A 25,520-nucleotide genomic window follows, 5' to 3' on the forward strand; every position below is an offset into this window, starting at 1 on the left:
GTTGTTGTTGTGTTGTTATTGTTTAGTATTATCAATATTATACCACTGTTTATAAAGTTCATTATTGTATGCATTATGAATGTAAAATGCAATAAAATTGTTCATGCTCCGTGTTTTATTCTTAACAGGGTTTTTATCTCATTGCAATTTTGAATGCTTATAACATGATAATAAAGGTGTTAACAGAAAAACAAATTTCACCATTGTTTTTCTTGTAAAATTTTAAATTGAATTCATTTGTCATATATATCCACCTACCTATTTAAAAAAAATTTAGTTTGATTCAATAAAGCAGATCCAAGATGACAGACAAAAATTAAAAACCTACCATAATGCAGATTTTGTTTTAACTATTTTTTTTAAAAACCCCCATTTTCTTTCTGCCAAATACCTCAGATATGCAGTATAAAGCTGTTTCCATATTTAATTATCACCCTGTATTGTGTCATTGACAACGTAGCATACACTATGGAAATGTTTCAACAAAAATTATAAACAATTAGTTAACATCATATGTGAAAGGAAATTTATTATTCATTTTTCAACTTATTCTATTAGAATCATAGCCATCCCTATTTATTCATATTTCAAGCTAAATAAACTGTAGATAGAGATGTGTAATATATAAATTGTAGTTTTAATTTTTGTTCAGTAGATTGTTTTTTTAAGAAATAAACATTAGAGCTGATTTTTTAGAGTTAAAATAAATGCTAATGTTTTCTTCATCTTTTGTATGCCTATTATCCAATGTGTTGAATAAATATTAAAACACTATTTAAAATATTATTCTGTGTATAATATATTTATACTTTTTTTTTAACCTTAGGATCACCGTTAGATATTACTTCAGAGGATGAGATGAATGACAATTTTTGTAGTGTGTGAAAATGCCATGCCTGGCTGGGGTTCGAACCTGAGACCTCCAGATGGAAGGCTCAGACGCTACCACTCATGCCACGGAGGCTGGCAATATATTTATATTGGATGGTTGAAAAGTAACTTACACCCTCCCTATCTCTAACCTTTATTACAATTGAAATAACTGGATGTGGTTTGCAGTATTCTTCCTTGTACTGAGGGACTATGTCAATGAACATATATTTCACTCTTATTTTGAGAGGAGGGCAACTTAAAAATTTCACATGGGACCAATAGTCATTTGATATAACATTTTAAAGAGCTCAATGAGTTGGAGAAAATTGATTTCCAACTAAATTTTATTGCCTAATCAAAACTGGTAGCCTTCAGCGGGTGGCTCAAAAATTTTAAATCGAACATATGGTCATACAATATGTTGTTTTAAAGATCTTTGCAAGATAAGCAAAATTGTATAAAAAAATTAAATTCTAGCTATTTAAACCACAAATGTCATTTCATTAATTAAAAATTGAAAAAATTAATTATTATAGTTTTTCTAATACTTCTTTTAATGAAACTTATAATCTTGAAGAATCTTATATAAGTATATAACAGTTTGCAATTTATTTAATTATTTTTTCATAAGTAATTAATTCTATCTTTTATTTAAAAAGTCTCCTATAATCTCATTAATTAAAATATTGTCTAATAAAATTATTTCAGTTTAAAAATGTTATTGCTTCCCACCTATTAAATGTTCAAACTACACTCCATGTTCCTCCATATAGTAATACAGACTCTGCTTGAAAGCTTCTCTCACATTGTGAAAAGTTTCTGGTAAAATCTTTACTACATTTTATCCAAATGCGTTCCCTTAACTCTACGAGGGAAGTTAGCTATGAGCTATAAACAGTTGATTTTGAATACCAGTAGGAAGAAATCAACATGGCCTCCATGGCACGAGTGGTAGCGTCTCGGCCTTTCATCTGTAGGTCCTGGGTTCGAATCCCAGAAAGGCATGGCATTTTTCACACACGCTACAAAACATTCATCTCATTCTCTGTGGAATGAATTGCTTGATTGCAGACCCGGAGGTAAAAAAAAAGGAAGAAATCAAGGAGATTCAGGTCAGGTAACCTGGCTGGCCATTCAATGCTCGACCTATTGAACGATGTGGAAGCTGCTGGCTGGTTCAATGTATTTTTCACATTGCAAGCATGGTGTGGAGATGCACCATCTAACTGGAAAAACATCTCTCATGAATAAAGTTTGCCTCTTTGTTCTATGAGTTATCTCAAATTGTTGTGAGCTGGAATTATCTCCTTGTTCAGCAAAGCACAATACATAACACTATCTAAGTAAGTTACCATTAATGACAAATGGTCCAAGAAGCGTGTTGCCTATTATTTCAGCCTATACATTTAATAGCTCTGAATGCTGGGAGTGAATTTCACGATACCAGTGAGGGTTTTTTGGGACCAGTACCTATTATTATGTATGTTAACATCCCCTTCATCAATGAACAATATATAGAAGCAAGAAATAGTTCGTGTTGTAAAAATTTCTCTGTCAAAATTTCACTTAATTCAATCCTCCCTTCAATAAGTTCTTGCACTAATTAAATCTTGTATGGATGACATTACATTTTTTTAATACTGCACTGACCACCTAGATAAATTATTTCGTGCAATCATTGTTGGTTATTAACAGAAATTTCTACTAATATTCTTTCTTCAGTGACTTCATCTATTTTGGGTTGGCCAGGCTCATTTATCATTCAAAATAGTATAACCAGTGCATTGAAATTTTTCTGTTAACTTTGTAATTACGATCTTGAAAATTGTATGATTAGGATGCTGCACATTAAATAAATTAGTTCTTCCCTAATACGTTTTTATTTCTCCAGATAAAAATACTCTTTCTTGAATTGAAAAGAATGTTGTTTTTTACCCAAGAGTTTTTTTTTGGAGATTATGTTTCTTTTTAACCAAGTTAAAAAACAAAAGTTGTCTTCCTCTGTACTAATTATTATATCAGAGACAAAAGTAAAACTTACCTTTCCACCAGCAGTACAGAATCTGACAATATTTCTTACCTTATTGTTTCTCCAATTTTTACATTAAAAGCGCTTTCGAGGGTTTCCTTCATCATCAGTTCAAAATTTTTTTTTAAAAATTACTCATTAAAATTAAACATTAAAAATTGTCGCATATATTGTAAGAATATGTAGTCAAAAATTAAAATAAAATATTGCCTGTGGCCAGCTACACATACAGTACTACACTACTGCAGTGGAGTGCAGGATTATATGTGTGGCTGGCCACAGGCAATATTTTATTTTTATATGCAACTATTTTTAATGTAGAAACTGGAGAAACAATAAAATAAGGTAAGACATCTTTGATATACATGTGTGTGTGTGTTTGTGTTCTTTCAGGTTTCAGATCCTATTTCTTACCAGGAAGGAGACCTTCAGGCAGAATTTAACAAAAATAATATGAAAATGTTTCAAAATTTATTTAAATTCTTGTCCTTTGAAATATTTTGCTAAAATTCAACCATAACATTTAAATGACAAAAAACTGTCTGTAAGTGGGAGAAGGAACCTCATTTGAATTTTCTAAAGATTGTACCGAAAGGGGAGTAAGACGTTTTGTACATTCCTTTTGAGCTATTAAATACAAAAAAAAATGTATCTTTTGTTAAAACAGGTAGTCATTTGTGTGACATACAAATCCTCTAATCAAGAGTAGGCACAAATGAAACTGATATCATTGAAACAAAAATTATTTTGAGTTATTTTTATATGAAAACAGGTAATGTCAGTAGTAATAAAACAACCTACAAATTATTTACAGACATTACTTTAATTTTTCATATGATTCAGTGCATGAAAAGTTACATTAATCATCTGCCTACAAAAATCTTGGTTCAATAAGATTTTTAATTAATTAGGTGATTATTGATAACATTTAACTGATTTTTATAAATTCAATGCCAAAATAAAATTCAATCTTTTATACTAAGGAACAATAAAGCTTATCACTTGCATAATGTGACTTCATCAGCAACCAGGAATAAAACTTCACAAAAGTAAAATACAACACCTATCTATTTAAGTATTATTGGTTTTATTTGGATAAATTTATATCTAAAATCGAAATAAGATGGGGTTTTTTTTAATACTTTTAATGGCTTAGAATATGTGAAAATGTTAGTTTTTGGGAAGAAATGTTTAGTGCTATTTATAAAAATTTGATTGATTTATAATTATGTAACATTGTAAGCTATTTTTTGTTAGAATTGAAACAAGTTATATGTATAATAGGACAGCCAGGTTTACTTAAAAACACGTTAGCCACAAGTGAAGCTTTTTATACTGTTCCATATGCAGACTTATCCTGTTAACTCAAAATGTTCTCGCATCCCTAGCATGGATCTATTGGAAACCCAACAATATTCACATTCCACCATCAAGTAGCAAAGGATCAATGTAAGAGAAAGCTGTGGGAAATGAGAAAGGCATGATCTGTCCACATACAAACCACAAAACAACTTCCTCCAAAAGGAGGCGTGTGAGTTTCCACCAAGCAGTTGGTGTCTGCCCCAGTCATAATCCTCTGGAGTTCTCAGATTTGCATAAGAAAACCTGCATCTATTCATGTAAAACTAAGATACTTGTAAGTGAATCAATTAATCCAGTACCCATTGGAAAATGTAGTACAAGGGTCACTCAGATATACACTGGAATTTGTTTACATAGCTTTTCTGATATTAAAGCAAACATAGTTTGGTTCAACAATTTTTCCACCTAATAGGTAGCTTCCTAAGCCTCTCATCAAAAAAACAAGATGGCTGCCCCAACAACAAAGTGGACACTTAAATTGCTCAACTGCAGCATTGTCTAAATCTCTCAGCAAACCAAACATGGTGACAAGCCTGGACTGTAGGATATTTGTTGAAAAGTTATCCAATGAATTTTATTAGTCTGAGCTGCTGTGTGCAGCCATGCATTGTTGTGGAAAAGGAGGACTTTGCAAATTTGTTGCGAAAAGCAGCCCTGATGTCATCCAACAACTGGCATTAGTATGCCACATTTACTGTCCTTCGTTCATACAGGAAATCAATCAGCAACACACCTTTTGAGTTCCAAAACATAGTTACCAGAACTTTTCCAGCTGACAAGCATTTCATGGCTTTGATCGATGCCCACTTCATACTTGTTCTCTTGCTTTACAAGCTGTAGTAGTGAACCCATATTTTGTGGCAGGTCATAATACCATCCAAGAATGCCTCTCCTTTCTCAAAGCAATTTAGAAGCCAGCTGACAGATGTCTTTCCAGACATTTCTCTGTGCCTCAGTAAGAAGACTTGTACAACCCAAGAAGAGTATCTGACAACATTGTATGCCCACTCCTAACTTTTATGTCCACTTCTGAAACAATTTCAGTAGCAGTCACATTCCACAAGATCATGAGTGGTCTGAATGTTGTCATCATTGACATTCGTCTGTGACTTTTGTTCTCCATTGTATCGTAGCCTCAAGATTTTTTACCCAATAAGACACTTGAGTTTTTGACTGGGTAGCATCACCAAACTGTGAGTTAAAATTTCAGAGTTTTTGACATATTTATTTGGAAGAAATTGGATTACAATTCATTGTGCATTGAACAATGGTACTTCTGATACTAACATGGGAATATGACCTACGGGCATGGCTGGCCGGTTGCTCCCCTCCACACATATCTAACTAACTACTGTAGCAACCCATTACATTCACTGCCCATCCTCAGTCCACACAGCAAAATTTCAGTTTATATTTGAATGACCCTTGTATGTCTAGCTTAAAGAATCTATGAAGATATAAGAGAACTTGAAAAAATAAGTCTTATAATCAATATATATGTCAGTGATTTATACAAATCAGGAGAACATTGCTTTGTAAAAATACATTACACAAAATAACAAATGACTATTTTCAGCTTGCTTTTTTTTTAATAAAAGAAGTCAAGGAACGATAATAGTTTACCGTTGTACATTTTTTCAAAATGGGAACAGAAAATGTACATTTTCAATGTTCCTAACCGTTTGTGTATATGTATATATATATTTTTTTAATTTGTATTATATGCTAATTTCTTTATAATGGTATAACCTTTTGTAATTTGAAATCTGAATTAATCTTTATTAGCAATTCAGTTAGATATAGTCATCGATAAAGAAAAGATTTATCAATATTGCTCTTAATAACAGTTACAAGTTAGTCACAGTGGATCTGTGAAATAATGCATTAAAATATTCCTTATTTTCCTAGAAAAAATTCCTAACAGTATTTTTATTAAATAATGTACACGTTTTTATGATAGATAAAGAACAATCATGTTCACTTTGTAAATGCTGTCTAATCTGCTGCATCAATTACAATAAAGAATCATGTTACATTATTTGATGTATTTTATTTATAATGGATGCAAATTAAAACTGAATGGCTAATTACAATAAATAAAAAACATATCTGATGTATATATTTTTGTATAATATTTGTTAACCACTTAACAAAAAATGTATTTATAAACGACATTACTTTTGAATTTGTATTAAGCATTATAAATGTCTGTACAACGCAATCTAATTTTGAAAATACTGCACTAAACATTTTCAAGTTATTGTAGAAAATTTATGTTTTTGTTCGTAACAGTCAGTGATGAAACTATCACCTTTGAAACAATGAAACAAAATTTTATTAACTTAAAAATGGTTTCATCACTTTGAACCATTTTCACTGACTTGAATCGGTGTGCTCATTCTGGGAATCACCTGATATTATTGATATATTATAAATATACAAAAGAAACTACATCTTAAATTTTTTAAATATATAAACATAACCAGGCTATATTAAATAAAGAAACAATTGAAATACAACACACTATTTATTTCACCACATTCAGAGTACTGAATGTAATACTCAAAAAAACTTTAAACGATGACATTAGAATGAGAACATGATTGAAAACATTTTGAAGTTATTAAATACTACAATTTGTTTTAACAGTGTACAGTTTTTAATAATTATTGTAGTAGAAAATTTGAAGTTGTGTCAAAAATTGTTAAATTTGTAAATGAACTTACTAGATAATTGCTGGCATGATTTCATATGTGTGACTGATTTATAAACAATTTTGTATTGAATAAAATTTATTACTTCAATATTCAACTTAAGAGTATTCAAAAGTTTGATAATGTTGGTATTGACTATTATAGTTTTATAACTTGCTTTAAAAATAATTTTTCTACGTTTTTGTAATAAGGTGATTATTAAAAAAAATTTTTTTTATTTATTACCATCCCCATTTAATAGTTTGTTGGATTTGGTACACCAAAAAAGATGTGAATTGGTTTATATCGATCGTTTCTCCACACAAATTGTAGTTCGGAAATAAAATCGATAGCTATTTAATATCGATACTTACTGATGAAAATCGCATTCCGATAAAAATCGAAAAACAAAATTAAGTCGAGGTTATGTATTTTTTAACTGGTAAAAGTGTTATAATACTAAAACTTTTGTGTTCTGTTTATAAAATTAAGAATATTCTTAACACGAGGTTATATGTTAGAGGTAAGTGAAAGAACAAACATTAATAAATGAAAACTTGTCATTTAAGTTAATTAACATTCTTAATTTTAATTTAGACAAATTTTCGGGGAACGTATGTACGTGTAAAGTGTTAGTTCCTTTTATTTTTCACCTCTATCTTTGAAATAGATGTACGTACATTTTTAATTTTGATATAATATAGCAGTTAATATTTTTTTGATATAAGCTTACTTTTGAGATATATTTAATGTAAGTGATGGTATTGAATAACATTGACGTCGTTACTATTTCTATTTTCGATGTTCATTGTGTTTTCTTACATTTTATTTCATATCATTTGAAACGAAATTCCTTTAGTAATTATGTTATAAAAGATATCATATGACATTGTGATTAAGGCTATAATATTACTGCTAAGTTTGAATCTGAATTAATTATTTATATATCAGCCTGTAGACCCTGGGTGTACTAATTTTAGAAATAATTATTGTGCTGTGTGTTTTTCTTGGGTGATTTTTTTTACAAATTATATTAATTTAATTTTCAGTCTGTATACATTATAATTGGGTAGGTTAATTAATCTATATTTTGTTTATATTTTTTAAATTAAATTTCTCAAAATCTTACTGATGAAATTTGTATACCTAACATATAACATTATTAATTTAATCATTACTCTTTACCCAGACATAATACATCATACTTAAGGTAATTGGTAATTTGTTTATATTTTGTATCAATAATTAGTACTGATATAATTGTATCAAAAGTAAACAAATTTTGATTAAAATTGCAAGATATTTTAAATATTAAGATGTAAAAAAATACTCTTAAAAATGTTCCTTTTAGCATAAACATTTAGCCTTCTAAATTTATTTTTTAGCTGGTGGTTAAATTGGTGAATTGTTGTAAATTGATCTTGAACAATAAATTTTGTTTGAAAAAGTTTCAACAATGAAATTAATTTTATTGTGCGTCAGTAATTTTTATTTCCACAGAAAGCTAAATCTACAAATTGCCAAAACAGTACCTTATGTTTTAAAAATTATCTACTTATTTAACATATCATGATTTTTCTCTTTTTAGACATTAGACAACTTTTTTGTTCTTCCTATTATACATTATCATATATCATGTAATAAATAATTGACAGGTTATATTTATTATAATTTAATTTCAGCATGTAAGTTAGTTACATTACAATGGGGCTTACAAAAACTTTTGATAATATGAAAAAAAGCCGTTCTCAAGAAATATAAACGTAAGAAATCCATGTCCTGATAAATTAATCCAATATCTTCTAAATATTTCTATAATATAATTAATTCTTCTAAATATAAATATAATTTATTATATGTAAACTGTGCTAAAACGTCATTGATGATTTAATCAGTATAGTATATAATTCATTCATTACCTTATAATTTTATGATTGTATTATAAGTAGTAACAACAAATTTTTAAATGAAAAATTTATAAATAAACTGAACAAGATTTTTTTAAATGGAAGTTTAACTGTGTTAATAACGATTTGTGACCTCTATATATGGAACACCTTTATCAGTGATTTAACATTATTGTTTCCAACATCATGGACAAAATCAAAGTAATGATTTGTGTATATACACATACATTTATACGTAGGGAGAGATTTTCATGAAGTACTTTTATGTAATAATATCCTAATTTTCATACTGTAAGTTTGTATGCCCTTGTTTTTAGTTTGATTCCCAAAAGTTACTTGTTTGATGTAAGATTAAGCATTTAGATTATTTTTAAATCATAACATAAAACATAATTACTAGCTATTATGTTACATTAAAACTTAATTAATTTTAGTTAATTACTAACTATGGCGGCTGGTTGCTTGCTGCGAGATAGACTGGAAGAATTATGGTTACATATTGCCCAATTACATCTAACTTATTTAGAAGCAGATGAAAGCCCAAGGAAGCTAGATGAAAAAAAGAGATTAGAAGGTATGTAATGATTAATCTTTTATTGTTGTTAGAACATACATCTTTTATTATTATTACTAATATGACTGCATTACTGTAGACTACCAGCTGCAGCACAGTTGGTTTTCAGAGAGTGATTATAAATTGGGCAATTATAAATCAAGCTCGTAACACTACACACTTTTATTGTGCAGACATGATTGCAGGATTATCCTCCCTCAGTGTATTTTTTAAGTGAAATTAAATTATAATACTTAATTAGTTACATTCTATATTACTTCATATTGTTTTAGAACTCAGTTATGTAGTCTGTTGTGGGCATTAAACCTTTCTGTTTCTATACTTAGATGATTTCATATGCATATCCAAAGTCTAATTTTTCAAAATTAAATGTTAAACAAGCAAATTATTCACTGACCTCTGCTACTTTAGCTGATATTTTATGATAATCTGGAATTGAAATATCTGCACTGGTAACTTTATCTAGTATTAATCACCACGTTGATCTAGTGGTGAATTCGTCATCGCAAATCAGCTGATTTCAAAGTCGAGAGCTCTAAGGTTCAAATCCTAGTACAGTTACTTTTATATGGATTTGAATACTAGATCATGGGTACCGGTGTTCTTTGGTGGTTGGGTTTCAGTTAACCACATATCTCAGTAATAGTTGACCTGAGACTGTACAAGACTGCACTTCATACATATCATCCATATCATACATACTATTATATATATATATACTATTATTATATATCATACTATTCATACATATCATCCTCTGAAGTAATACATTACGGTGGTTCCAGAGGTCAACAGAGAAAGAGAGTTGTAATGTTATGCACTCAAACTTAATCTTTAAATCAAACACCCATTTGTGATGGCACATATTGCTTCTCATCACTGTAGCTGTAAAGTCTGAATTATTAGAAATGCCCTAGAGAAATAGTTTGGTAGGTTTTTAAATGATGCAAAGTTTTAAGGAGCTCAAGACGTTGGTCTAATGAGAGTGGACATAGAATAGCAGAAAATGACAAAAATGAAATCAATTCTGAACTGTATTATTAAGGTAAGCTCTTAGTTTTATTGAGATTATAATAGACATATAAAATAGTGATATGATGTAGTCATGATATAAGCTGATTCCAGGTAGCCCTGAAAAGCGATGTTTGGGATTTTTGTAGTGTGACCCTGAAAATGGTCATTTGTGTGTTTGATGAGGTAGCCCTAAGAAGGGTTGTTGAGTTCACTTGCTGGTCTCTGGCAATGTCAGCTTGGCTGGAGAGGTTGCAGGCAGCAAATTGTGACTCATCAAGTGGAATCAGACTGAGCTTCCCCTCAGTGGCAATTGGGTCCCTAGTACAGCGTCCACTGTAGTACTAGCCCCCAGAGCCCTGCAATGTTTGGCATCAGTCGTCTTGTGCAGGCGCAACCGAGGCAGTTCTTCCTGATGCTCACCCAATTTCATCTTTACCTCACCTCCTGGCACTAGCAGGCTTTGTACTGGGCCAGTCAGGCCTGTTGCCCCAGCAGGTATGTCGGCATCCACCCTAGATCTCATGTTGGGCCAGCCAGAGGACTTCTTCTTCTTGGTCATCTCCCTGTGGTGGTCTGAGAGTGAATGCTCTCGCATCAACAGACTGTTGCTTATAAAGCTGCCTCTATGGTTAAATCTAACCAAAATTTCAAAGGGGCTGCAGCGCCATTGTGGTGGGGGTGTTGGGCAGTCAACTGACTTTGTGGGAACAGCATATGTGGAGGCACGTAGGTGTAGTAACTCCTGTTGACATTTTAACGGCTGGCATTTGCTCACCAATAGGAAGCACAGCAGCCTGTGGTAACAATGCAAAGAAAATGCATTCATTGTTTAAAATTTCTATGCTGTTTATTGAATTCATAAGTGTCCTCAGATCTATAAATGTGACATGAGAACTAACTAAACGTGCGACTGGGAATAATAAGTCAGTGCAGCTTGACATTGATATCAGATCAATAACAAATTGATGTAAAATCAGTATATTTGATAGCTCAAGTTATTATCTAGGAAATATGTGAATACCTAATATTTTTACTTTGCTTTCAGACAATGTTGTACAACCACCAAACTGCCCTTGTTGAAATGAACAATTTTAGTCTTTTAATATTAGCTTCAGGTTGACCAGTTCCATTATCAAAAAAGTTAAAAGTTTTTTATTAAAGTTTAAGCTATGGGAGGCGATTGCCAGAAATTCATTCAAAATGTTCAAGTACTACTTTCTGCAGTTTTAAAAACTAAGTCTCCTTAATTGTTGTCAATTATAAATGCAGTATCATCAGTAAAAGAAATTATTTAACAATTTTCGCCCTAATTTTAAACAAATGATTTATATAAATTTCATGAAAACGGTGATTGACTTAAAAATACTAAATATAATAAATATTATCTATAATAAATATTTTTGGAGAAATACTGGGCAGATCCTTCAGCCATGTTTTGTATTCTAGAACTTAATATTTCAAATGACAAATCTTAAGAAGTGTGTTTTATTAAAATCTATCATATGTATTTCCATTTATTAAACTTTTGTATTCATATTTCAGGTTGCTTCCACTATCTAAAAAAATTATTTTCCGGACCTGACAAAGCTGTACTTTGTATTTCAATCCATTTAGAGAGTACAGAGAAAAAAATTGAGCTACTGGTTAAATCTAAACTTGAAGATAAACTTGTGTTGTCAGAAAATATCATATGAGTAAAATCTACACTAGAGAGTTTGAAGAAAAATCTTCATTCTTAAAAAAAATCTCCATTCTTAAATTAGTCCTGTGTGATGTTAGATACATTTACATACAGTGAGGCTGAGAAAAAAGTTTGTAATCTTCATGTACAATTAAAAAAAAGTCTTAAAAGAATGAAGCAAAATGCTGAATATGAGGGTCATTCAAATATAAAATGAAATTTTGTCGTGCAGACTAAGGAAAAGAAATGAATGTGATGAAACGCTGCGAGTAGTTAGTTGGATATATATGGAGGATAGCAACCAGCCAGCCACACCCGTAGGTCATGTTCCTACGTCAGTAGCAGAATATCTGATCAGGAGGTGCCATCAGCATAATGGTCACTGAAAATGCATCAGAGATGGGCATAAGTGTTGGGTGTGCATACAGTGTTGTCAGACCCTTGGATGAAGCAAAGTTTCGGGGAGCTGGGTTCCACATCTTTTCACTGAGGCACAGAGAAATGTCTGGAAAGACATTTGTCAGCAGCTTCTGAATCTTAGAGAAAGGAGAGGCATTTTTGGACTGTGTTATGACCTGCAACCAAATAGGGGTCCATCACTAGATACCAGAAAGTAGAGAACAAGTATGAAGTGAGGAAAAGTGGCAAGGGGACATTGATCAAGGCAAGAAGTGCTTGTTATCTGGAAAACTTCTGGCAGTTTTGTTGCTACCAATTGATTTTGTTCACAAATGAAGGACGGTAAATGCGGCATACTATTGCCAGTTATTGGATGATGTCAGGAGTGCTTATAGCAACACTGTTGGCAACCAGCTTGCAGCGTCCTCCTCCATAACAATGCAAGGCCATATACAGTAGCTCAGACTTGCAATAAACTGTTAAAATACATTGAATACTTCTTCAAAGCCCATCCTACAGTCCAGACTTATCACATTTGATTTTCACATGTTTGGTTTGTTGAAAGAAGCTTTAGGAGAGCAAAGATTCGAAAACAATGATGCAGTCAAACATTATGTGTGCAGTTGGTTTTTGGGGCAGCCATCTTGTTTTTTTGATGGGATGAGAAAGCTACTCTTATGGTGGAGAAAATTTATTTAATTTGAAGAAAGTACATAATTTGTAATTTTATCTAATATCAATAGAGTTCTGTAAACAAATTCCGAATTATACTTGAATGACCGTCTTATTAATATGATAGAGAGAGAGAGAAAGAGAGAGAAGAAAGCTTCAGAAGTATGCAGCGAAAGCCTTTACATAAAAAACAATTACTGAAATTAGTGGAATTCTTATCATAGAACAGAATCAACCTTTGTTATTAAAAGCTGTTGTAGATTTGCTATTTTTGGGAGTGCAGCAAATACTAGGTAAAGAATAGAATCACTTTGTGGTATAAAAATTTTGAACTTACTAAAACAACTAAATTGAGTAAAATTAATTCGATAACTACTATAGTGTGATTTTGTCTATTCCCAAGATAAAACTACGATAGAGGGCTGAAGACCCTTTTCAACTGTCTTTTTTAAACTTCTGTGTACAGATGGATGACCACCGTAGTCACGTAGGCAGCAGCTACTTTGCTACATCTGTGTGTTAACTGGAAAATCTTACCTCAATCCTTGGATCAGCACCAATACCCTATCTTTATCAAGATGACAAAGCTCAGGTCCTTGTAGGCTTCTCAGAGGCAAATATGCAAGTGATCTAACTTATTCATATGGAATACAGCATTTCATTGCCTCTTCAAGATAAATTCATACTTTCTATTTATGTCGATTTAAAATTGATCCAGTGACTTCTGAAATTCATGGGCTGGACCTACATTTATTGAAATCAGAAGTAGGAAGGACTGTTCATCAACTATCAATACACTTTCTCAAATCTTTGGATATTAATATTAGTGAGTTTCTGTCAGTAGTTAAAGTTGAAAATGGTTCAGTCAAGCCTCCCTAGCTGACTGGCGTGGTTATTATCACGCCATGTATGGCGTGATAACCATACATGGAAGGCCATATAAGAATCTACAATATCAGAAGGTGATATCTTTTGGTTGGTTTGTTGATTACTTCAAATGCTTCAGGACAAAGTGCATTTAACACAGTTAAGCATAGAATGGCACTATTAAGCTATAAATTGGCTGGACTTATTCTGTCTCATGATCATTCTGGCTCTTGATCAAGGACGTATCGTAAATGATTTGGAAAATCTAACTTTGAGTTTGGTTAGAAGGTACTTGCAGAAACACTTGTATGGAACACCATGACTTGCTGATTGACAGTCTGTACATGTCACCTGTGTTAAACCTGGTGAACCAGAGCTTCTAGATGATACAGAAATAATTTGATGGACACATCATGTCCAGTAGGTTGGTATTATTGTATGTTATCAAAGGCAAAGGTGAAACTTGCTGTACAACACCAAAAAGTCATATATTTTAATCCTTAACAAACTGCTTTCTCTCACCACCAGTGAAAAGTAAGCAAACAGCACATGACCTTATACAGATTGGTGCATGAAATGATCCAACATATGGTTTTTTGTTAAAGAATATTTATTTGAATCACAATATAGAAAAGTAAAATATAATGTATTTACTATATAACTGGAAATTATGTTCTGTTTATCAAATGATGTGATGGTGGTCAATATGACTACCATCACGTCTAGCAACTTCTTCAAAACGAACTCCTGTGTTTTTAATAACTCAACACCACACATCCTCAGTTATCTCATTGCACGCCTTGATGATCAGCACTCGCAGTTCCATCACTGTATGAGGATGTTTAGGGAAAATCTTTTCCTTTAGAAATACCCAAAGAAAATAATCATATGTATTCAAATCAGGACTGTTTGGGGGCCAGTTCTGTCCACATGCAAAATGATTAGGAAATCGGTTTGAAATGACATTTGCATTAAACGTTTCATGCAAAAGTCTGAAACAACAGTAGCTGTGTGTGGTCTGGCTCCATCCTGCACAAACCACTCGTTTTCTAATTGAAACTTTTTTGCAAGAAGCTGAGGAACAAAATTATTACACGGCGTGTTTTACCATCCGCTGTTACCACTGTTCACCATCTGTTAAAAAAATAATAATGTCCACTATTCACCATCTGTTAAAAAAAGAATGACCCCATTACCCCATGACTTTAGATAGCAACCCGTAACATAATTCTTTCAGTGCACTGCACTGTTTCATGAAGCACTTGTGGATTTTCAGAAGCCCAAAAACACACATTTTATTTATTAACCCTGTCTTGGTGAAAATGTGCCTCATCTGAAAACCAAACATTATTGAACAATACGTCTCTGTTCACAGCTTGTTCAGTGAATGCCATTCTTTGATGTTTGTTGTCAACCGTTAATTTAGGAAACAGATACAAATGCAAATCAGTTTTAAAAATTTGCTGCACAGATCACCTAGAAATCCCAAGTTGTGGTGCTCCTTTTCTTGATTTGCTCGGGCTTTTTGGCAACGTTGCTCTGACAGCTTCAACATTTTGTGGAGAACGAACATTGGAAAGCCGTTAGTGCTTACTCTCAAATACTGAACTGTCGCTATTAAATGTTATGTAAAGTCTACTGTTTTAAATGAGGGCGATAACTGAGTCTGAAAATGTGTATGAAACCGTTTTTCTGTAAGCACCATATTTTTTTGTTTCATTAAAAAATAACAGCCTTTACTGTTAAACAGTCAGTCCTCCTTTGTCAGCTATCTTGGAACGATATACAAACAGTCCACTCGGAAAGAGAAGAAACTTATATTAATGAACTGCTGTCACTTCTGCCAACATAAAACACATTTCTGATTATTAACCTAAACAATTATTGCCAAAACAAATGTTGTATCATTTCGTGCACCACCTTGTAAGTAGTAAGGGAAAATGCTTGATAGCCTGAGCCTCTATCTGACAGTAAACATACAATTTTGTTGCGAAAGGATTTTTAGATGTTTCATATAATTATTTTTGTCCTTCAATAAAACCAAAGCTCTTAAAAGGTTCTGCAAGGAATGTGATCTTCACCATCCTTTTATTAAGTTGTATTATCACTATAGGAGTTGGATTCTTAAAGACAGTGCTGATGAAAACAAACAACTGTGGGTACTATATCTAGTTTGTGTTACCCCATGACATCCCAATGAGCTTATATATATATTTTTCAAGCTCTGAATGGAGATGATACAGGTATGGAAGGGCTTGATGAAGAAGAGATGTAAGATGACATGGGAGAAGTTAGCCACAGTTCAAGCTTACCCAGTGCAAATGTAGTAATTGATGGCTTTGAAACTTGTGTTAGAGGAACTTGGTTGATAGATTAAAAGTCAATTATAGATTCTTCCTCAGCATTGCATCTATACTTATATATTTATTTACTTTTGCATTGTATAATTTAATTACAAAGAATTAGTAAAACTTTTAAAAATGCTGATTAATTCTGACTCCTTTCATTTATTATTCTATTTATTTACTATTAATGATTTAAAATCTAAGGAATTAAATATTTAATTTATATAATATTTAATTCAAGGAAGTGCAAAAAAGAATAGCTAAGGCTGTGTAATGGTTGATTTAACATAAAAATTAAATTTTGCAGTTTTAGAAGTTTTGCACAGTAATGCAAGTTTTGCACTGAAAATGTTGACTAATGAGTTACCAAAAGTAACTGAGTGATCAGATGAGTGAGATATGACATATCATTTAATTTAGTTTGATGTTTTATAATTTACTTATTATTTCACCTTGGTTGAGGCAGACATTTGCTGGCAATTTATACATCATTACCAGCCAACTTTTATTATTTCAGCTGTAAGAATGAATCATTAGATTGTAGTAATAAAAAAAGAATTGCTTTTTAAAGTGTATATTTTATCTGATCAATCATACGTTTATGTATTTTTCTGCATAATTTTCAGAATAATTTTTCACCATTTCAGAATAATGAAGTTAAAAATGATCAAAGTTTTTGTACTCTATCCATAGAACAAAACTGTGTATGAAAATTACCAGTTCTGCACAACTTTTTTTGTTATAAAAAATTGTGGAGCTGAAAACCAAAAAACAAACTTTTTTAGTCGTAGAAACAAATGAATATCACTTGGCACTATACAGTGCCCAATAAATGGAGTTTGATCAGTTTATTCACAGCCAAATGATGAGTTCCTAAATTCAAAAGTGCCTGGCCAAACATGTTGAGAAGCAACATTGTGCTGCAACTAACCATGCTGCATGTTTGTTTGCGTATTGCAGCAGGTGATAAAATTGTGAACTGTTAGTTGAAATTCATGAAGTTTTGTGCTGACTGGACATGCCAATTTTTTAGTAACTAAAGACAGATGTGCACAGGATTATGTATATTTTCATCCTTCAACTGACTGGCTCATTTTCTTATTCTTCTGCTACTTAGTCATTTCATGTATCTGGGAATTAATTTTACCTGGTTTCCCTTTTTTTCATTAAATAGATAACAGGCCGTATTTCACAGTTGTTGGGCTCATTGATCCACCTAATTTTTTTTAAATGGTCAGAACTAAATGTTAACTTTTTTTTTTGTTTTCATGATTGCATTGGTGATTTGATAAAATAGGAGGAAAGTGGTATGCATATGTGAAATGACACCTATGGCAGTCATTCACAATCTGTACTTATTTTTTAAAATAGGCCTAGCATATTGTAATAAGTAATTTCTTTTGTTTTAGTTTTTTGTCTTGATTTTATGTAATCTAATCTTCTGTTAGTCTACTTATAATTTACAGTGTTTTGTTATTACTTTTTTTTCTTTATGTGTGTGTTGCAATTTATTCAACTAGTGAAGAATAAGCAACCTCCTCCCCTGAACAGCCCAATGAGATAATGATATGAAAGGGAAGTGTAGTCTTGTACAGACTCAGGCTGACCATTCCTGAGGCAGAATAATTGAACCACAACCACAAAGTACACCAGTATCCACTGTCTAGTATTCAAATCCATAGAATAGCAACTAACTTTTACTAGAATTTGAAATTCAGAACCTTCGACTTTGAAAATCAGCTGTTAAACAACTGATTTGTGATGACAGGTTAACCACTATACATATATGGTCAATACAAATTTTAAATAAATATATTGTTGCTTTAAATATTCTTCTTTTATCTAATTCTTACCTAGCTTTCAAGTTAGTGTAAAATTGTAATATGTAGAAACATATTTTTTATTTTAGAATCAAAACAGGAGTTATATGGCCAGTAGTTGATTTTATATCTTTCAATATTTAAAAACAACTTAAGGGAATTTACTAAGTACTAGTAAGTTTACAATGCTTAAGCTGTAGTTCTTAGTCCATTCTACCTTCCATAAGAGCAAGTTAATTTTTTTTTTGTTTTTAAGACTTTTTAGCAAAGAAAAATTGTTTACAGTTATTAGAAATAAACACTTTGGATGTTTGACAAATATGATAGCTTAAATAAAAATATTATGACTGATAAAGGTGGAAGAAATGTAGCATGTTCATTGATACACATCATAGGATTTTAAATGAGGCAGAAGATAAGTGTTTACTCTTCAGCTGCTATTTGTAATAGTGATTTGCAATCTCTTGTTGAACAGAACAGTGGTCACCAAATAAGAATATAATTTCTATTTTTTTTATTTTGAGTCATAAGTTACGTGACTGGTTTGATGGTATTCTTGACATATTCATTAATCTCCTACATCCTCAGTTATCTCTTATATATACCAATCTTTGTCATCCTCCAGTTTTTACCTTTTGTAAATTAGGTAAACTTTTTTCTCTTAAAACCAAGGTCATCTCATAATAAGATTCCACCACAATTTTATCTTCTCCTCTATGTTTCATAAAATTTCAAATATGAAGAATTTCTTTTTAATTGTAATTACTAGCACACGTATTTCTTGTGTAAAACTCTGTTTGTGTGTGCCAGTCTACAATTTATATCTTGCTTAATTTGTCCACCCTTTGAAATTTTACTACCTAATACCAAGATTTTTCTACTTGTGGCACGTTATGTTTCTCTGTCTTAACAGATAACTCCTCATTATCCTCCTTTCTGTTACGTTTATTTTACTCTTATTTATTTTTAAACTGAATTTTTCTCCTAGTAATAAATTGAGTCTTTCTAATTCTTGGTTCCTATAAAAAGAAACATAGTGTTTCTTAACCTATGGGGCACATCCCCGTAGGGGACGTGATAACACTAATGGTGGTTGCAAGTATATCTGAAAGAAAATATTATTAAAAAAGTTTATTAATTTACTGAAAGGAAAGCAAAACAATATACATTCTGACATAATAAATAATAAAATACACATTTACACTGATATAATACACTTATAAATAGGATTCTATCAGTACTGCACATTGCATTTAATCGTTATTAATGACTCCCTTGGGGCTTTCTTGCAGAGTAAAGTTTTTTGAAGGAAGGTTTAATATTAGAAATAGACACTCTGAGTTCTTTTTCTATATTTAACTGAGATCTATATTTTTTCTTCAAAGCAGCTACAGCAGAAAATCTGGTTTTGCAAAGGTAGGATGTTGAAAATGATGCTAGTATACGAAATGCTCTTGTTTTCAGTGTAGAAAACTCATCATCTCCCAAAATTCAAAGAGTGATTTATTATTAAATTGTCTTTTGATTTCACCACTTGATGTGAAGTCTATGAAAAGATTTCTTCTTTGGCAATTGAGAGCCCTTCGGGAGTATTTTGAAATGGATCCCTAATCCACTCATAACTTGCTATCAAATTGTTGTCAGCAAGAAAATACTTTAAAATTCTTTGCCAGCCTAATGATTTTCAATGGTTACAAAAGAAACTTTCACATGTTGTTCTTCAGCCTTGTAAGTTTTAACATATTCATCCACATTTAACATATTCATTGAAAAAAACATTTCAAGGCTTTGTTGCTTTAAATTTCTACTCCACAACTCCAATTTTCTACAAAAAGCATTAACTTTATCACTGGTATCACATACAACGTATGTGTATGTGTATTTGCTCCTTGGTGTTGAAGATTCAAGGTTTTTATTTTCTTGAATATGTCAACCAAGTAGCTCAATTCCATCACAAATAAACCATATCGAAACTTCTCGGCTTCTGGTCAGTTTTCGCCTAATAGAGAAATGGTAATTTCATCTATTAATTCATAAACAAGTTGCAAAAATTGCCAATGTGATAACCATCTTGCCCCACAAAAAACAGTAACGCTGAATTGCTGCACCCATGTCTTTACAAAGTGCAGAAAAGATTTTTGATTTTAGGGGTCTCATTTTTATATAATTTACTATGGTTACAACTGTTGTTAAAACAATATTCAGACCAGGACTCATTTCTTTGGAAGTCACAGCTACTCTGTGGATCATGCAATATGTCCAGACACACTGCGAAGATTTTTATTTCATAAGTGCTTATACACTTTGGAATCTTCCAGACATTGAATGAGCACCATCTGTGCATATTTTGATGAAATTTTTCTACTCTATGTTTGCCTTGTTTATAAAATCATTTAAGATAGCAAATAATGCGAGTGCTGTTGCTTTGCGTACTATTGGTTTGCAGAAAAGTAGTTCTACTGCTGCTGCCATACCATCACAAAATCGAACATGAGCAATGAAATCAGCATCTTTATTGCTATTTGTTGCTTCATCAAGCTGACTTGGAAATAATTTATTATGCACTTTCCCTAAAAGCTGATGCTGTATATCTTCAGCTATATCACCAATTCCACAGGAAACAGTATCATTTGTTAGAAGTATGGACTGCAGTTGTTTGGCAAAATTATTTCCAATAATAGTTTCTACAATTAATTGAAGCTGGCAAAATAAGCTCTTCACCAATGGTGTGATGAGGCTTTTTACTTCTGGCTATATTACATGAAACTTTGTAAGAGGCAAATAAAGCTTTTTTATTCACAAGCAAAACTTTTTTAAAAATTATGTTTGCTTTTCATATGATATTATTTTTAATTCAAAGAATTCTCGCGGTTTATTAACATACTCACTATGAAGCGTTTCCAAATGTTGCTTAAGTGTATTAGGTTTCATGTTGTCTGCTGCCAATGTTTTTGAGCAAATAACACACAGGGGGCTTTCTTTATCATTTACTTAAGTACTGGTAAACTCAAAATTTAGCCGGCTTCTGTGGCGTGAGTGGTAGCATCTTGGCCTTTCATCCGTAGGTTCCAGGTTCAAATCCTGGTCAGGCATGGCATTTTCACGCATACTACAAATCATTCATTTCATCCTCTGAAGCAGTACCCAGTCGTGGGTCCTGGAAGTTAAACAAAAAAAAAACAAAGTTAACTATTCGTGAGAATATTTTCTTGATTTTATTTTCTGAATCACATTCGTCTGTGCAGTTGTTGATGCTTCACTATCGACTAATGCTCGCTTATGCCCACTTAAAAATTTATCCATGATTCTGTATAAATGTACTGCCATGAATATTTAATACCGTGAATTGCAATTTACACGCAAATTACAACATACACATTCATGATAGATTCAATAGCAATAGAAGGATCAACTCAACTAAAATTGGGACAAACCGGGACTTCTCACGAAACTGCGAGAATGTCCAATATGGTGGATGTAAGATAGAGAACAATAGAGAGGAATTGATTCTGGTTTTGTCAATGTAGTGGATCAGTGCTGCCAAATATCAATAAATTTACTTATTCTTGGTAATCTTTTTTTTTTATAAGGTTTGTAATGTGTGATAGTGTAGCTTTAGCGTCAAAATACAGTATTGTAAACATTGTTATTGTATGAGGGGGCATGATAAAAATTATGATTGAAGATTGGTCGCAAATACTGAAAGGTTGAGAAATGCAGAAGTAACATCATCAGAGGCGGAACATGTTAATTTTTTTTAAAGTTACTCTACTCTGGAATTTGTCATTCATTTCCTGAATTTCATCTTCTATGTGCAACTTGAAAAGCCTCTTGCTGTAATTAAAATACAAATTTATAAAATAGCAAATGAAAATATTCCATTCTATATTCAGTTCTTACTTTAGATTTACTGGTGACATATAGATTTATTCTTATATAGATTTATTCTTATTTTTAAAATTAGTTTTAGAGACAAAATGGCGTCCTTTGTTTTTATCCTCTTCTTGAAACTTAACTGATCTTAATCTGGTACATCTTCCACTATATGTTCTATGCTACAGTAGACTATCTTAGCAAGCATTTTCAGTTGGTTAGGTGGAAAACAGATGATACAAGTTATTACATTTATCTTATCCTCCTTTCTTTGGCATGGCTACAGTTATGCTTTTTTTAAATTGAGGGTATTTTTACAGAATCTTAAATGTTGCCTACTAATGTGTAAACTTTTTTCAGGTGTAATTTTCTCACATATCATAATAATATAAAAAAACAGAAGATTAATTTAAGATTGCTTATTTATTGTGTTATACAATGCCAGAAATGGTATTATATGTTAAATGTGTGCATTGTGTAAAAAAGTAAAACTTGTAATTAAGATTAACTGTAATCGAAGAATTATATCTTTTTCTTTGTAACCTAAAATATTATACAACGTTTTATGTAATGTGTGTACATAATATTGTAACAAAAATTGTTATTAATTTTTATATGACAATAATTCAATTGTATTGCCTGTAAAATATTGTGAGATCAATCATTTTAAATCTTTCATTTCATAAATGGTGTTTTTATTTATTTATGTCTAAAGAATTATACTAATCTGTTTTTATAAATAATATTTCAGCATACATTAGAGAATACCTTTGCATTGCACCTCATGATAGAAAATTTTGTTTGGATGCAACAAGAGAAGTTTTACATCGTAGTGTAGAATCAAAAGAAGACTTCAGTGCATATCGTGCAACACAAGCGTGGACGGCTATTGCTGCTTATGCCCAAAATCTACTTGCACAACCTTGGCGCAAGGAGTTCCATGAGATAAAGGTATTCCTGGCTTGTTCTTATTTTTCTTCTATTTTTTATATGAAGTAGTAAATACTTTTTATTCAGTATTTAATTTCTCCAGAAGCTGGAAAAAAGGAAAATATTAATTCAAAAGAGATTTGTTTCATTCACATCTTGTTTTTGTTAGTAAATTCAGTAATGAAACCTGTTATTACTGTTTAAAGAAAAATATACTATATTTTTTCAGATAGATTATGGTTATCTCTAATAATTAGTTTTAATAGAAAGAACATACAGTTAAACAACATAAGTTATATAGTACTGTTTGCATTGGTCACTGAACAATACAGTAAATTAGTCAGGCTGAAACAAATTTAAGATAAGTCTTTTCTATATTGTTGAAAAACTTCTACATTTTTTTCACCTGAGTAGTAACTCTTTGGTAATTTTATTTTGAGTTTGAATTGTTTTTATCTTCTATAAAAAATGAGTCACTTGCATTCTGTCATTTTCTTTTTTTTATTTAATAATGTGTGAATGCTAAAATATCTAGAGTATCCATTACATGAATTGTGCATAAGCTATTTATTGATAAGATAATTAGAAAATGTTTATTGAAATGCAGGAGTATTTTCATTGGTAGATTAACAAATGTAGAAACTTTAAGAAAGTTGTGCAAAACTATAATAGATTACTAATGCAGTAAACAGAAATAGTTTTGTTATTTATTGAAAAAAAGAAGATAATTTTGGAAAAGATGCAGTTGAGATTTGCCTGCAGAATTGCATTGACTCAAGATCAATGTAGTTGAGTATCATATGTCAATTGATAATAAATAGGCAGTCCTTTTCTGTCCTGTGCTTGCTCTATGTATATATTGATTTTCTTTTTTCATTTTATATATCAAAAGCGCTTTCAAGGAAATTCCTCATCATCAGTTGATAATAATTAAAGCTAATAAAACACTAAATATAAATATTATTACATATATGGCATAATATATGCTGTCAAATAATTAAAAAACAATTTTTTATTTATTTATTAAACATGTTTGTGGCCAGCCACTAAATACAGCACTGTACTATTATTTTATAAACTTTACCTAATATTGACAAAAGTGCTGCTATCTATAGCAGCTTTGATAAGAGTATCATATCAAACTCTGTCTACAGATTGTTTAAGCTGAATTTCTGTATATATATATATATATATATGATATTTTTCTAAAATGTCCAATTTTTTATTATTATCATTTTCTTTTGTGGCTTCAATTATTTTCTAATTATTGTAAGTCAGTAATAGAATGTTTATTCATCATCAAATGGTCATCAACATTAGAAAACCCCAATTTATTGTGTATATAATATCTAAAATGTTCCGCAAATCTTACTTTAAATGATCTGTTAGTTTTCCCGATATAAATTTTATCACAGTCATTACATATTATTTTATAAATGTCACAAACAACTATTAAAATCATTATCATTATGGTTCTTTTTTAAATGTCTTATTATATGGTTGTTGGGTTTATATTTTTCATCATTATAAACATTAATTAAATCTTCAATAATATTAGTATAAGAGAATTTTATATAGATATTATGAGCACTGTGTGAATTACTTATAGGTTTCAACATTGTTAAGTTTTAGATTTTAAATTTTGTTTTTTATAAATATTATCAATTAGCGAGATTTTATATCCATTTTTTAATGCGATACTCTTTATAATATTTATTTCTGTATCTAATTTTTCCCTGTTCTGTGATAGTATAATTAAACCACTGGGTTATCCGTATCAGCTGATGACTCCCATATCAGCTGATTTGGAAGTCGCGAGTCATTCAAGTCCTAGTAAAGTCAGTTATTTTTACACAAATTTGAATACTAGATTGTGGATACTGGTTGTTCTTTAGTGGTTGGGTTTCAATTAACCACACATCTCAGGAATGGTCGAACTGAGATTGTACAAGTCTACACTTCATTTACACTCATACATATCATCCTTATTCATCTTATGAAGTAATACCTGAACGATAATTTCCAAAGGCTAAACAGGAAAAAGAAAAAAAAAGACAGTATAGTTAAGCAAAGTAAGTGTTAAAGAAAACAGAAAAACCTTCCCAGTTTTCATCTTCTATCTTATCAAAATGAGTTTCTACAAGGTATTGGTATGAAACTTTTCTTGTTGCTTTATAGAAGGTTGCAAATTACAGCTTTTTTTTCTGTAATTTAGCCTTGAATTAATCACCTGTGCAAGATTTTCTTTCTTTTTCTGTTTAGCCTCCGGGAATTACCATTCAGGTATTACTTCAGAAGATGATGTGTATGAGTGTAAATGAAGTGTAGTCTTTGTACAGTCTCAGTTCAACCATTCCTGAGATGTGTGGTTAATTGAAACCCAACCATCAAAGAACACCGGTATCCGCGATGTAGTATTCAAATCTGTATAAAAGTAACTGCCTTTACTAGGACTTGAACGCTGGAACTCTCAACTTCCAA

At 31.2% G+C, this 25,520-nt stretch overlaps 1 protein-coding gene across 2 annotated transcripts in view; it reads left to right on the forward strand.

The window, feature by feature from the left end:
• The first annotated feature begins 7,358 nt into the window (after nt 1–7,358).
• Nucleotides 7,359–25,520, forward strand: part of tamo (PUB and ZnF_RBZ domain-containing protein tamozhennic) — a 32,156-nt gene continuing 13,994 nt past the window's right edge. For both annotated transcript variants that reach the window (XM_075361347.1, XM_075361348.1), the window contains exons 1-3: nt 7,359–7,480; nt 9,299–9,438; nt 22,861–23,060. In XM_075361347.1, the coding sequence (XP_075217462.1) occupies nt 9,312–9,438; nt 22,861–23,060 (327 nt within the window). In that variant the 5' untranslated portion in view covers nt 7,359–7,480; nt 9,299–9,311. The remainder of the gene's footprint in view (nt 7,481–9,298; nt 9,439–22,860; nt 23,061–25,520) is intronic.

The sequence above is a fragment of the Lycorma delicatula genome, chromosome 3 (genome assembly GCF_047948215.1).
Source record: "Lycorma delicatula isolate Av1 chromosome 3, ASM4794821v1, whole genome shotgun sequence".
Classification (NCBI taxonomy): Eukaryota; Metazoa; Arthropoda; class Insecta; order Hemiptera; family Fulgoridae; genus Lycorma; species Lycorma delicatula.